The sequence below is a fragment of the Epinephelus lanceolatus genome, chromosome 24 (genome assembly GCF_041903045.1).
Source record: "Epinephelus lanceolatus isolate andai-2023 chromosome 24, ASM4190304v1, whole genome shotgun sequence".
NCBI classification, from domain to species: Eukaryota; Metazoa; Chordata; class Actinopteri; order Perciformes; family Serranidae; genus Epinephelus; species Epinephelus lanceolatus.
This window is the reverse complement of record NC_135757.1, coordinates 9,531,786-9,546,784: the sequence shown is the minus strand read 5'-3', so window position 1 is coordinate 9,546,784 and position 14,999 is coordinate 9,531,786. Positions and strand designations below refer to the sequence as shown.

Sequence of the window (14,999 nt, the reverse complement as noted above, 5' to 3'; positions counted from 1 at the left end):
TATATATATATATATATATATATATATATATATATATATGCGTGTGTGTGTGTGTGTGTGTGTGTGTGTGTCATTGCAGTTTAAGCATCAGTACTTTGCAAAAATGCTCATTTAGTACATTCAGGTTTGAAATTTGAAAATCCCATTGACCCTTAATGGCTGGAGAGGCACACATCCAGAGAAGCAAGCCATAAAGAGTACTGCAGTGGAGCAGCGCTTTGGATTTTGATCAGATTTAAATGACATGATGGGATATAATAGAAAACCAGTGGTCCAGATCAGAATGGCTTGAGGGTACTTTACATCCTGACATTAGAAGACAAATGCGCCTGCCTAGGTTGAAGTGATTTGGTTGTGGATGCTTACTAATGTACTGCATTTCTCTCTGTGCAGCTGACTGCTTTGCAGGCCAAGGTGCATTACCTGAGGTACCTCAGCGAACTCAGACTCTATGGAGGGAGGGAGTTCAAATCAATACTTTTGGTAAGGCCATTAGCTCCAGACAAGATTTATAAAAGTTTGAGAACAAACTTGGTGTGCATCTCTGTCAGTGTTAATATCTTAACTTTTAACTGTCAAATGTATACACACTTCTTTCTGTAGCAAGGGGAGAAACAGACGGAGGTGACGTTGTTAGTGGGTCCACGTTATGGCATCAGTCATGTCATCAACACCCGGACCAACCTAGTGGCCCTACTGGCCGACTTCAGCCACGTCAACCGCATCGAGATCCTCACTGAGGATGAAACCAATGTGCGACTGGAGCTGCATGTTTTGGACGTCAGGGTGAGCACAGCTTTGTCTGAAAACAGAAGTACCAGCAAACATTGTTTCACCTGACACAAATGATAGCATCTTATGTTTTTCATTTCCTTTCCTTTTCTTCCCTCCTTCCACGCACCCCTTTTTCCTTTCACTCTTTTTTTCACAGCCCATCACACTGATCATGGAGTCCAGTGATGCAATGAACCTGGCCTGTCTAACAGCAGGCTACTACCGCCTCCTAGTGGACTCCAGGAGATCTATCTTCAGCATGCCCTACTGCAATAACACAGGAGGGGATGACACAAGTGAGTTGTGCATTTGCTACTCATTTGTACAAAAATGCAATTTCAAGAAGTCGTTCACCGTTCAAAATTTACACTTAGTCTTTAAATCGTTTCCTATAACAAGTGAAAGGATTTGCATTAGGGTGAGTTAATGTGTTTTCCAGCACAGCTTTAATTGTGTCGTTAAAGTCATAGAAACAAGTGGCTAGATCTGCGTCCTGGCAGAAACACTCACACTATAAAACTAGGAGAAAAAGACCCAAGGCTTAAAAATTGATGCTTTACAGTGCAGCATAAATCCCGAAAAGTCTCGGAGTAGGGGCACTCATAAAGTCGAGTGAAGAGGAGGCAGCCACTTTAAACTTTAATCAACATGAAACATAAAACACATAAAATAATAAGACCTTGTATTATTGCTGTCTGCAGGCCAGGATCGAGTCCTGGAGTGGCCGTACAGCACATCTTTGGGGGACAACGAAGAGCCGTCGCCCAGCCAGGGAGAGGTCTACAACAGGGACTCTGAGTATTCAGACAATGGGCAGAGAGAAAACAGCATCTCTCCTTACTTCCATGAACCCCAAAACCCAGAAAGAGACGCTGGGACACGGAGAAGCCCACTGCCCCCGCCTCTTCCACCCGCCACCAGACACAAACCTCAAGACTCACCTCGGAGCGCCAAAGTGTCATTTATTTTTGGGGGGGACCCACCCTTGAACAAGCCTAAGAACTTAGGCTATGAAAGACTGTTAGAGAGCCCTGAGGTGCCCGAGCACAGGCCGCCCTACTTGCACAACAACACAGACTTCCGGTCACAGGACAGGGTGCCATTTCAGTTCAGTGGACTGACGCATGTCTATAGCAACATTATAACTGAGGAAGGCGGCGAGGAGCCGCTGCTGCGGGATCTGTTTTATCGCGACACGACGGATGACGCAGAGGACGATGACGATGCTTCCTGTGAAGAGGACTCCACAGGAGGGACGCCAGTGAGTGATGACAGAGGTGGTGGAAACGGAAACTGTGGCAACCAAGAAGGAGGGTTAGCCACGGCGGCCGGGAAAGCCTCCTTCCTCACACTTTCCGGTTCTACCGATGACATCATCGACCTCACGTCGCTGCCTCCTCCTGAGGGAGACGACGGCGTGGACGAGGATGAAGACGACACACTGCTGCAGACACTCAACCTTGCGATCGCTGCTCCACCTCCAGGCTTTCGGGACAGTTCAGATGAGGACGCAGCACCTGAAGGAAGGCCGCTAAGCACACGGGAAAACGATGACATCCCAGTGTCATTAATTGATGCCATCCCAACACACGGGGAGGGAGAAGGGAGCAGGGGAGGGGAGAGAAGACTGGAGAGTGCGGTCATGAATACGCTACAGGCACTGGAGGCTCTGTCTGTCTCTGAGCAGAGGCCTCCACCGCCACCACCTGGCACTAACAATCCAGGTCTGTTGAACACTAATGCAGGCACAGAAATGTCTCATTATCATCATTTATATCTTTGTTTAGCATAAGTTTTCAGACCTTTTTTTACTTTTTATTTATGATATTTCTATCAGAAAAGTTAAACATTATTGGGTTGTAACCATTTGCTCTTTTTGTGGTTGTATTTTGCATGTTCTCTCCAACATTTATCTTTAATTTTCGATGACCTCTTGCCTGTTTTAAGCTAGCAAATGCACAAAACACGTCCGGGACAGCAGAAAAGAAACTATTTGTGTATAATGCGTTCTCAACTAGCCCTTTCTAAGTCCCGCCCCTTTTACTCTGTGCTCCAATAACAGTCGAGCAGGCTTGGAACCCAAGAGAACCTCAGCCACCTTTCCTCTTTTCTATGAAACATAGAAATGGAATGTGCTAGGCTCATCTATGTTGAAAAGAAAACAACGTTTTGAAAGATGGTTATACACAGTACACATCTTTAGGTAGCCAATGTTAGCAAAACACTAGCTAGCAATGTAATGTATAGCTAGGAGCCAGGATTGCTTCCTCTGTATTTTTGGGGTAACTTTAAAGGGATTTGGAAACGGACACATAGGTTGGTTGCTGACATATTTTAGCATACATTATTCTATCATCAGTTACTATTGGGGGCAGAACTTAGGAAGGGTCAATTGCAAATATGGTCATAGTTAATATTATAATATTAAATACAGTACACATTTAACAGCAGCTAGCTTCATTAGCTTCATGACTCATGTTTAACTTTCTATCTCTTATCTTCTAGGTGTTTACACTTCCCGAGGCTTTAGCCCAGAGTCGTCCTCAGATTCTGGCAATGAGACCAACTCCTCAGAGATGACAGAAATCTCTGAATTGGCGGCTACTCACAGACTCAACGAGAGCCACATGCGTCTCCTGGTGGCCACGAGGGAGGGGTACCAACCTTTACTTGAGGAGAAAACAGAATTCCCTGTCTCACCCAGCACGGTAGGAACAATACAGAAGAAACCCCGCAGTCCAACACGGCACCTTCAGCCTCCTGCAGTTCCTCCAAGACGGAGCCCTTTGTTGGATTCAGCGTCGTCAGGGCCGGACAGCCTGGCACCGAGGCCCCAGACTAACATCTCGTCCACCCTCCAGCGTCCAAGTTCCACCACACCAGGAGGCAAGCATCACAAAAAGTCTGCAGACTCCAGTGGGAAGTACAACACCTTCAGCACAAGGGAAGGGCATCGAGGGGAGGGTGGTGGGATCCGCAGCCATCTGGAGTTGGACCAGCGCACTTCATTCTGTGAGCGAGGGGAGATTCAAAGAAGACAGAATTCTGTTTTGGCAGAAAATTCTGCAGCTGAGGGTGTTGGAACCAACAGCCTCCTCCGTGACCATCACAGAATCCTCCGCCCTCCTTCCACTACCTCTGATCGACTGTTAGATACTGTTAACTTGGGAGACTGCGGCGCAGACAACGGAGCTGCGGCTGTAGAGCAAGATGAACATCTAGTTGTGGCATCATTGCTGTCCCCAACCAAAAAATCCAGATTAGGGGGGTCGGACCAGGGATCGGACGTACAAAACGACCATCAGCCGATTTCTAGACAGCAGAGTGTTGCACGTTTGTGTGAGTACCATCTAGCAAAAAGGATTTCAAACTTGCAAGGAGAAGCCCACAGTTCACTCCAGGGCTCTCTGTGCTCATCGCTGGATGCTGGTGGCAGCACGAACAGTAGTGCTTGCGCCACCCCAACCGACTCACCACTCGGCCCCAGTGCAGTTGAATCAAAACACCACCATTTGCAAAGGCACCCGCTTTCTAGTTCCTCCTCTTCATTACTCAGGGTGCTAAACTATGAAGATAGCAAACCCGGAATGTCTCGCGGCATCCCTAGCCAGAGCACTCAGGGAAAAGACCTCCACCCTCATGCGGACCCTGCCCTCCTTCGGAAAATGCTGCCCAACATTCATCCTCCTGCTGCAGGGGCTGAACAGGGCCGCCCCTCCTCAGCCACACCGTCTAAGCATAAAGAGACAACAGGTACTGGGAGCAAGAGACCCCACAATGATCTGCATGCTAAACAACAGGCCTCTTTTAAGGCGCTGAACCAGAAGGAAGGCAGTGAGGCCTACAGACAGCTGATTAACTATCTAACAGTCAGCCAGATGCATCAGGGAGGGAAACTGCACAGTGCAGGCATGGGAGGGGCGGTAAAAAAGGACACCAGGCGCTTTATCACTAGTAACCCTCAGCTTGTGGAAATGGTGAAGAATAGAGGGAACACCATCGCTCGCTGCCCATGTATGCCTTCATCCATGTCATCCCCATTCCTCAGCCCAAATTTAGTAACCCCTAATGCAACCGCCATGCAGATGGCAAATAAAAATCCCCAGTCGTACCATTCTGCCACACTTCCTGCCAAACTCAAGAGAAGTCCTGAAATGCAGGCTCAGAGAATGAATGACAACCTAGATTTCAGGCCAGCTTCCGCTGAGAGGAGAAGCTCCTTTTCTGGCCTGGAAAGTGAACTAGAGAGAAGTGGTATGGACCCAGAGCACTTCCTGTCACTGTATAAAAAAGAGGGCTCTGTCATTCGTGACGGGGGATTTGTTACAGGCGGAAACCGCGAGGGTGGCACTAACCGTCCCCCACCTCGCTCAAGAAGCCAACCTAGTAGCGGCACTGAGGACTGGTTCAGATCAGACCAGAGGGCAAAGCATGCAGTCCGTCAGTCTCCTCATTCTCGTCCTAACGATTCTCTTTGTTTCTCTGCTGCCTCCAGTGTGAGTGGTCAACGAGCAGACCCCAACACCATCTCACTAGGAAGGGGAGACCACCCTTCAGCTTTTGTCAGGCAGACATCCACTGGCACTAGGGCTTGCATTACATCTCCAACTCCCAACCCCCAATCTCCACCTCCTCCACCACCTCCCCCACCACCTCCTCCACCTCCTGTTTCTCTTGCCCTGCAAGCCAACACTAGCTCCAGCAACGCAGGATGCACACAGGACACCGTGCATTCACTCCAGTCCCGGCAGAACCACATTCAGGCCGTGACCCCGACCCTAGCACAGACAGATCCCTTCTGCAATAGCCTGCAACGGGGCCGGGAGCTAAAACGCAGCTCCAGCAACGTGACTGCCAGTTCTGGCAGTGTGGAGGTTTTGTTTGATAAGCCTACTCGGAGCCGGAGCCAGCAACCCTTGTCACCATCTGTGCCCCAGCAAGGTGAGACCAAAGTCCAGCGGAGGCCGACGAGGAAGCGGCTCTCCAAGAGCTACTCCCAAGGCTCCGTAACTTCCCACACGTGCTGGTCTACAGGTAATAGGATCGACAGTAGAAGGGCGTCTGTAGCGTTTCCATTGCAGAAAGATGCGAAACACATGAAGGGCTCTCAAAAACTGGATACCAGTCCCTGGAGATGCAACGGGCCTTTTAGCTACTGTTTCTTTAAACGTAAGAGTGAGGGAGAGGAAGATGATATTGAGTGGGAGAGGCCGAGGCGAAGCCGTGGTGGAAACGATGTTGATAATGGCGGTGCCGCTGCATCGGCCATATTGCCCTGTGGCTCAGCAGTGGATGTGGCTGGGGAGCAGCTGTATGGGGAGGTCCTCAATAACATGAGCTTCAGCGACCGTCTCGCACGCATCAATGCACTCAAGGACCGCATGTACTGCTTCCCTTCTGGCTTCATCGATGTCCGTCGTGACGCCAGCGAGCTCATCGCGCTGGTGAGATCCAGCGTAGGCCGCTACGATCGCGGAGCCCAGATGCCTCTCCAGGATGTATCCCAGTACAAGCAGCTCCTCTCTGTTGAGTCAAAAGAACTGGGCCGGGCGTGCCGGAGGATGGCACAGGCCCACAGTAGCCCTGAGGAGATGCTGCTCGCTGTGACGTGTAGCTTCCAGGTGCTGTGCTGTCTCTGCGAAGCTTGTATGTGTCTCGTGAGGGGGCTCGGCGCCTCGGCCTCGCACCAGCAGAGAGAGGTCGTGGCAAAGGTAGACGAGGTTGTTATGAACTATATCTGTTTGCTCAAAGCGGCTGAGGCTGCCACCGTGGGAGCACCAGGGGAGCACAGCGTGAAAGCCCTGGTCCGCCACTCCAGTACCATGTCGGCCATTGCTAACGCACTCACCCGCTCCCTTAAAACGCTGCTTAGCAAGTAGAGGCTACTCTTTACGCTTTATAGTGTGGCCTACGCAGTCAGTAGTCTGTCTTTAAGCATCTTTTTTATTTCTAGGTCAGCTGGAGAAGTCATTTATTTTTCATATAAGGTGTCAGTCTCCATATCAACATCAATAAAGTGTAAGACTTGACATTAAAGTACACAAAACTGAGTGTGATGCTGAAAGGCAGTCCTATCTGACTGCATTTGCTGTCTCTGGTGACAGTATTGTAATGTAAATTTACAAAGCCATACTGTCACAGACCTTTGTAATATGACATGTACCTAGTAGATACCCTTTTACCTGTGCATTATGTAACTTATTTAAAAAGAAATGTATATAATGTACATAAATATAATATATATTGCCGTAGCAGTTTCAAGAAGCCAAGAGTATTCAGCTTAACTTGCTCTGATATTGTACAGGGCTGGAGGGACTTCACTTTCAGTTCAATAAATACATTAAGTGCAGTTTTACAACATATATTTATAATTTATTCGTAGAAATGTACGTAAAAATGTGTCACTGTCAGTCCAGTGCTATCATTTCAGTCACATGATTTAACCTAATATCAGGTTGGATTTCTGGATGACTGTAAAAGTGTTTTTAAAATGCAGGTTTTTGTGTTTTTTTTTTTTTTTTTGCAGGATGAGAGGAATATTTGTTAGAAATGTTGGATATACAGGGACACCAGAATTGCACTGCATTCACCACTGCTTCGTAATCTAGCACATAGGTTATTTTCAGATAACTATATTAAGCAGTAAATAACAAACTATCCCCCTCAAAATAAAATGTATTAAACTATAATAATACATTTATATTAACAGTTTAGAAAGCATATAATTTATGACAAAATATGTCAGATCAAACACTGTGTTAATTATATCTAATATTATATCTTTTTTAATAGTTTTTGTGTTAATTATCAATTGTTTTCAATCAAGTTCTGTGCTTAAAGATTTATTATTCCACACTATGTATCAAGATGCAGGTGTGTCGCTTGAGAAGAAATTAAATTCCTGTTGTTTTTTTTTTTTTTTTTGTTTGTTTTATTTTGTTTTGTTTTTTTCCAATTATCCACCGACCTATTAAAAACATTTTACAGATATTTTTCTGTCTCTTGCTTTCAATTATTGACCATAACAGACGAAAAGCACTGGAGTGTTCTGAGCATTATTAATTTTAAAATAAAATTACAACAGCTTTTAATAACTTTAATAACTTTAATAAGTGTCTATGTACTTTTTGTTCTGTTGACTTGCTCGAAGGGTCGATGACAGCTGAAGGGCTTCGTTCAAGCCTCTCCGTGGCCTGTTGTGTCTCAACTCGGTCTCCCTAGTAAATATTATAGAGGTAAGTTGACATCACTGTAGTAGTCTGATAACCTAGAGCTGTGGACTGGAGTCACATATGCTCCAATCAGACTCGAGTCACAAATTTGATGACTTAAGACAAAATTGAAGAAGACTTGCACCTCGACTTGGACTTTTTATGGTTAAGTTCAGTCGCACTTGTTTTAACAAATAAATATGAATTTTAAAAAGCATTCTTGAATTGTAAATATAATATGATATTACTCTGTTGTTTAAACAGGCTTACCGTTGTTGAAGAGTGCTTTGTGACTTGACGTAGAACTTGAAAAATCAAAGTTAAGGACTTGTGACTTGAGTGCAAAGACTACCCAACTCTACGTCACTTCCTGTCTTTGGTTCGCTGGATAGTTCGTTTGCATTTCCCCACTGTAAGCCAACCACACCAGGGTTCGCTTGCAAGTGATCCGAGACCCCCAGTTTTCAAGCGGACCAGAGTTCGGAATGAGCTTTCAAACCACTCCAAACCAACCGAACTATCCATGGAAACGGACCAGGGATCATTTAAAGCAGACTAAATAGCTCCAGTGTGAATGCATCCTTACTTCTGACTAGCAAAACAATGACTTAGGCCCAATCCCATTTCTACCCCTTAAATTGTCCACTTGGTATTGAGTGCCCTCGTTTGCGAGATAACCCTTGATGAGGGAAGTGAGCAATATTAGCATAGAGATCTTTCCCTAAGAAATGAGACACCACTTCATGCAAGTTGGCGTGGCCGACGTGCAGGGATATGTCACGCGTAGTAGCGACACAATGAAAATGCCGGCTCCAGCACTTGTGTCGTGGCGTGTGCTATGTTTATTCTTCTCCGTCTGATGAATCAACGGAGAAGAAATGCTGAAAACAGGAGGCGCCTACAACGTCTTCTAGTAGATCGATTTTGTTCGAGTAAGTTGATTTGTTGAAATATTTTGACGCTGTGTTCAACCAAGTTGCTGATGAGTTTACGCTAGTCCAACCATCTGTTGTTTGTGTAGCCTACATTCTGATCATACAATAACAAATTGTTTTCCAAAACTTGCCGAAGTCGCTGACTTCATCTTCCACTTCGTTGAAAGTGTGGGTCGGGGCTCCCTTGGAATCGAGGGTGGGTTTTAAGTGTTGGAAACCACTTCCACTACCTCAATTCTGTTTTGGGACACCACTAGCCTAAACGTGGATGCGTACAACCAAGTGCAAGTGGGTATTTCTAGGGGAAGTGTGGGTATTGGGACAAGCCCTTTGTCTCACCTGTGACCTGTGGCATGATGTGTTGGTTTGCCTGAAATTGTCATATGTCAGTTCGTTTAAGTAGTATCAGTGATCGCGTGGAGTGAAAACAAATGTTTTTGGTAAAAAGGGGCCGATTTGAAAGTCAGCCATCACAGTTTGATCATCAGTTTAGCCACACAGGGAGTATGCAACAATGTTAGTCTATATTATGTCATATTTGTCAGATAGCCAATGTGAAGCCAACTAAAGTCAGTTTTTGTGTGTCCTGCATGTGTACTGGGGGGGGTGGGGGGGTCAACAGATTTGCCAACCCTACAATGTTGCCTCCATAGCTGCAGCCTTGGTCAGGACATAATGAATGAGAGAATAGTTGTATTTCATATATTAATGCTTCATATGCATTAAAATATATATATATATATATATATATATCCATGCCAGGTGACTGATTTAACTGGACATACAGAATGAAGACTGTCAACGTTTTAACACTACAATGCATAGTGAGCGGCCACGCGCAGCCATTCGTGTGTCCACGCGTGCACGAGCGTTTTTTCTCTCACGTGATCCCCACCCCAAACAGCAGAGCAGATGTGTGGGTGGAGGAAGTTGGAGGAAGCTGGCCGCCTCCTTTACATATTGGGCGCCTGTTCTTCACGTGCTGCGACGGTTACCAATCAGGTCCACGCATGCGGGAAGGCCCCGCCCGCGCGGCAACTCGTGTCGCGCGCTTGATCATCATCAGTGTTGTATTGGCGGTGAGGAGTCGACAAAAGTTGTAACCGTCCTGAACTCACACGACAGGCTTCACAACAGCGCGGGTTTTTGTAGTAGTGAGTTAAAGTAAAGTGCGTTTGTCGTGTGTGGCTTCACGGCTTTGAAGACGCTGTCGTGTTCACCAGTTACCGCCGTGGAGAAGTTGCTACCGGGCACCCCGTGGGGTTTAAAGTTCAGCTAACAGTAGCGTCACTAGCAGCGAGTTAGCCCCGCGTCTTCACATTAGTTTTGTCACAATGGCAGCTGTGTGCCAGCCACGACGAGCCCTGGTGGAAATACCTCCTCCGCAGCCCAAAATCGCAGGTAAGTTTGAGACACGTCAGCTTTTAATTGAAGCTACGAAACTTCTAAGTTGTGTCCATTGTGCTGCACGCGCCACTTTGCTATCAAGCTAGTGTTATCGCGCGCGCGCGCAGGATTAACAGTCGGTTAAATAATAATAATATGTGTTTAGAGTTATTTTAAAGTGGCCAGCTGCGCCTATTATCCAAAAATATGGCGGTGTATGCATTCATATTGAAGTGTATTATCACAGCAGACATTTTAACACGTCACAGGAGGGAAAACACAGGTGCATTTAATAAACATAAAAGGTGGCTGCGTTCCATTTAGTGCAGGTTTTGGTATTGTGCATGCTGGCTCAATGGGCAAACTTACAAGGACAAGAAATGGAACACAGCCATACTCAGTGTTATCAGTTTCACCTGTTTCCCACTAGGATAATGCAGAACTATATACACGAGCCACTGTCACTCATTTTTATTAATATATATATATTTTTACAGCTCGAATGAGGAGGTCCTATCTAGAAATTTTAAGCGCTCGTTTGGCTCCATCTCCATTTCCAAGAGGGAGAAAAGCAACCACACACACCAAGCGTGTGCACTCATGTAAGTACAAAATGATTCAACTGTCAATCCACCTGCGAAGCTGCTGTGTGGTTTGGTTTTGTGAGCTGTCAAATGGAAAAACTTGGACAGAAAATGTGGCTGGTGTGTTTTCAGTGTGCTGTCTTCTACCATTTTGTGTCCCTTAATGTTTGGGAATCTGACAAGGTACTCAGTCAGCGTCAGGTGATAGCAGATGTGTCCCAGAATGGCTGGAAATGCAACCTTCACAGTGATTGTTGAATCGTCCCTGCAGTTGTTTGCTCTGCTTTATTATTGTCCTAATTATATCCCGTTTTTTTTCCGCAGTGGACTTGTCCATTGGTGGGGTGTGGAGTGGGAGGATAGAGGAGCAGTGTGATAAGATGGACGAACCCCATACCCCTCTCTCCAAACAGCAGCTTGTGCAGCTAATCCGATCCCTCATCTTAGTCGAGCAGGTATCCATCCTGGCCCAAAAGAATATTTTTTGCAGAATTTTAGTAGCCAAGATGTAAAATAAAATATGCTGTGTTGCCTTCATTCTAGAGCCAAGAACCGAGGATCCTCGCATCCGACCTGAAGTCTCTCCAGGAAGACCTGCAGCTGAAGAAAGCAAATGTTTACCGGTCGATACCATACTCACGGCTCGGCTCCAACAGGGATGCTCACTGCTATAGAAAGGCATATCCTCACCTGGTGGCGTTCAAAGTGAGTATCAGTCATGTTTGGCCACGTTTGTATGAATGATGACCTGCGGATGTCATTTTACTTGTTTGCTGTCCAATTCTCATTTGCAGGGAAGTGATGTATTTAATTTTAGACTTATAAAAGGAGTTCTTGGCTCTTAAAGCACACCCTGCTATTCTTTTCACACTGAGCTTTTTGTCTCCATGAAGAGGATTTTTGTCACTGATATATTAAAAACTGCTCTGTATGTTACCTGGCTGCGAGTGGAGTGTTTGTGACAACCCTAAGCCGTTACCTTCTTATCCTCCCCCTCAGGTTTCGTGTCAGGAGTGGGGCCAAGTTCTTCTGAGGAACAAAGAGTGGGATGCCGTGTTGGAGCACACACTGATGGCGTGGCGCTACACCAGCGAGTTGCCGCAGTGGGATACGGCGAGCCATAACGCTCTCCGAGAACAGTGTTACAGCATCTTGGCAGCTCAGAGCCTCACTGCTCTGCAGCACTTACACCCCGGGCCCAACAGAGGACGCGAGCTGCTCAGAAGGTAACACATTAGCTGCTGGCATCTACATTCAGATCTTAAACGATGCATTGTTTACACTGATAGTGTGTCAACATGCACACTGATTATATATCAGATAAAGGAGATACTCAACAAGGAAATTATCATGTTAACAGGTCAGTTGGATACTAAGATTTGCTGAAGGCTTCCCACAATCCTCTGAACAGCCTGATCCTTAAGCAACAAAGGTCATCTCAGGTTCCTGGGGAAACCAGGCGACAGCAAACCTTGATTTATGCAAATGATTACCTTTTTTAAATCTGTGTTAAGCATTTATGAGCCATACAGGCTTAATCTGCGATATGCTTCATGTACTGTCGCCTCCCACGTTGAATTTGCTAACGTGCTGGCAGCCAATTTCCGACTTAAATATCCAGCTGAAGCAGTGCAGCATGGGCATCCTACTGGAGTCCTGTTTGTCACCTGTTGAATGTAAGTTCACACTGTTTTTTAGCCTTTTGCTGACACACACGCCCCTGGGCAACTTGGTCTCATTGCTTTGCTTGATGTTCCACTTTCTTTACCACCCAGGGGCCAGATGCATAAAAACGATTTCACTAATATAGCGCCCATGTGGAAATGGACTTTACAAAGTGTTCCACAATTCAGGATCAAATTGAACGACCATTAATAGGGAGACCATGGCCCAAATGTAGATAAACAGAATTATAAATGATGTTAAATAAAGTTTGTAATATGCCTTTGATATTTTAGAGAATGCTTTCTTCCTGTACACATGGTGTTTGTGCATATGCATTGTTTATACATCTGGCCTCACCTCTCACTGGGATGTAGGGTTGTCATGAGAACCAATACTTAGGTACCAAGTCGATGCCAACACGCAAAAAATACATTGGTACCTGTTTTTTTTTTTTTTTGTGTGTGTGTGTGTGTGTTTTTTGGCGCTGTAAGTACCGGATACAGGTTTGCCCTCAGTGGGCCATGTCGATTCCTGTTGGAACTGACATGGGCAGTATACACGCGTCACTTAGTGCCAAGGACGAGCACCTGTTCTCCATTGTCTTTGCTAGAAACAATGGCTTTTACAAGTGCTGCTGGAGCCACAGCACCTCGGCTTGTTGAAAAGTCAGGTAGTAGGAGTTGTGTGTGGAGAGGGACTCATTTACACCGCAAGCGATGCATTCGCGTAGCACTTGCGAACGGTCGCTGTTTACTCAGGTTTTCATTTTGGCGAGCATGTTAACAGGTTAGAGCAATTACACCGCATCTGTTCTACGAGCTGTTCGAGTCGCGCTGCTAGTGGACCACTATGAGGAAAAAAATGAGGCCTTAGAGTTAAAGTTGAAGTTTGAAACAGTTTTAATAAAGTAGTGAATTTAGAAATACATAAGTTCTGTTTTTTTATTTTTATCGTGGTATCGAATGAGTATCGAGAATTGTGGAAATTCACTGGCATTGGTATCGACTACTGAAATTCTGGTATCGTGACAAGCCTACTGGGATGCATTACATATGTTTGTGTATGATGCTTGTCAGTCATCTTATGAAATCTAGCAGCTAAAGGAAGATTCAGTGTTTGACATTAAAGTGATGGTTGTTAACATTCTGACATAGCTAGTAAAGTAAGCTTGCTAGCTACAAAGGTACTTCTGTCGGTGCCAACTACCTAGCCTCTTGATGAGCTAAGAAGCTGAGATGTTACCATATTCATCACTTTCTAACTGTAGACAGGTGTTTTAGTTGGATGTTTTGTTAATCAGTTAAAAAAAACTGAATGGATTGAATTGAGAAAGTATCCTGGTGAAAACTGTTCAACAGATGACTCTTGTGTTTCTCTCTCTAGGTTGAAAATGGCTCAGTTGCACAGCCAGTCGATTGTGCCCTGCATTCAGGAGCTGCAGAGGATTATGGGATGTGCTGATGACTCCTCTATGGACACAAAATAACAGGAGAAACACTATCGGACCAGCTGGCTACACCCTGGTGAACGGTGTGCTTCATTGATGGCCTTAATAATTTCTACGTGGTACAGGGCCAGAATCCTTGTACATGGTGGTGCTTGTTTGGAGAAACCATTACAGTATTCTTCCAAAGGTCAGGGTAGCAATGGAAAATGTGCCACATAGCACAGGTTTGAAAAGGTAATGACAACAAAATGCAATAAAACCTCTTATTTAATCACATTGCATTTTTATATGAACTGGAAAGCATTGTTAGTAGTGGAACATTTGTTGCACGGCACACCTCATGATGTATTTATTGTTGGTTGGTGTAAGGGTATGCTGATATTTTATCTAACAGCCTATTCCAAAAAATGTATTGCCTTTGGAGGAACATTGATGTGAGTGATGTCAATAAAATATTTGTATTGTTTTTTAGAACTTTGTATAGAATACCATGCATTGAGCAGTGTGAAATGGCCTTTGGTGTTGCTGTATAAGTGTGTGTGTGTGTGTGTGTGTGTGTGTGTGTGTGTGTCCTTGTTACCGTTTACAATACTTGAAACTGTGGCCTTCGCCGTCTCTGAATATAGTTGTGTTTATGTGTGTCTTGTTTATAGGGTGTTGTCCGTGTCACTGATTGCACTGTTGCTGTCTGTCCTGAAAACTTGAAAAATTTTGATAAAATAGACGCCTATTTCAATAAAGCTGTTACTTTGTACTATTGAAAATCTCCATCTGTTTTGTTCGGCCTCACTGTACCCTTGAATTCTGTATTCGGACATAAATATGAAACGTCTGCACTTTCCATAGAGTCAAATACAACTCCACAAAATATGTCCTTTATTTTTCATGAATGGGAACCACTTTCCACAGTATAGTTTTGTAGTTAGGTCTGAAATGGATTTGTAGCCTGGACATTGATTAGTAGGCTTGGCAAGTTGATTTGTAGAGTGTGGAGTTT

At 45.2% G+C, this 14,999-nt stretch overlaps 2 protein-coding genes across 4 annotated transcripts in view; both read left to right on the top strand.

Annotated features, from left to right (window-relative positions):
• The window catches only part of LOC117250014 (FERM and PDZ domain-containing protein 4-like), a 68,750-nt gene extending 60,991 nt beyond the window's left edge, over window positions 1-7,759 (top strand). For both annotated transcript variants that reach the window (XM_033615949.2, XM_033615948.2), the window contains exons 12-16: window positions 394-483; window positions 604-786; window positions 932-1,070; window positions 1,476-2,498; window positions 3,280-7,759. In XM_033615949.2, the coding sequence (XP_033471840.2) occupies window positions 394-483; window positions 604-786; window positions 932-1,070; window positions 1,476-2,498; window positions 3,280-6,653 (4,809 nt within the window). In that variant the 3' untranslated portion in view covers window positions 6,654-7,759. The remainder of the gene's footprint in view (window positions 1-393; window positions 484-603; window positions 787-931; window positions 1,071-1,475; window positions 2,499-3,279) is intronic.
• Window positions 7,760-9,908: 2,149 nt separating this feature from the next.
• On the top strand, window positions 9,909-14,766 carry LOC117250015 (uncharacterized). 2 transcript variants are annotated; one of them, XM_078165869.1, is made up of 6 exons: window positions 9,909-10,321; window positions 10,804-10,908; window positions 11,215-11,345; window positions 11,434-11,595; window positions 11,890-12,116; window positions 12,251-12,919. In XM_078165869.1, exons 1-6 carry the CDS (start codon window positions 10,255-10,257, stop codon window positions 12,264-12,266), a joined length of 708 nt encoding a protein of 235 aa, XP_078021995.1. In that variant the 5' UTR covers window positions 9,909-10,254; the 3' UTR covers window positions 12,267-12,919. The 2 variants fall into 2 exon arrangements, with proteins under 2 accessions (XP_078021995.1, XP_033471841.1); XM_033615950.2 differs by lacking the exon at window positions 12,251-12,919 and adding an exon at window positions 13,939-14,766 and having other exon boundaries at window positions 9,914-10,321.
• Window positions 14,767-14,999: the final 233 nt, after the last annotated feature.

Coding starts and splice junctions, on each gene's coding strand:
- LOC117250015 (XM_033615950.2), top strand. CDS start 10,255: ATGGCAGCTGTGTGCCAGCCACGACGAGCCCTGGTGGAAATACCTCCT. Junction 11,346..11,433: donor CCCTCATCTTAGTCGAGCAG/GTATCCATCCTG, acceptor CCTTCATTCTAG/AGCCAAGAACCGAGGATCCT. Junction 11,596..11,889: donor CTCACCTGGTGGCGTTCAAA/GTGAGTATCAGT, acceptor CCTCCCCCTCAG/GTTTCGTGTCAGGAGTGGGG.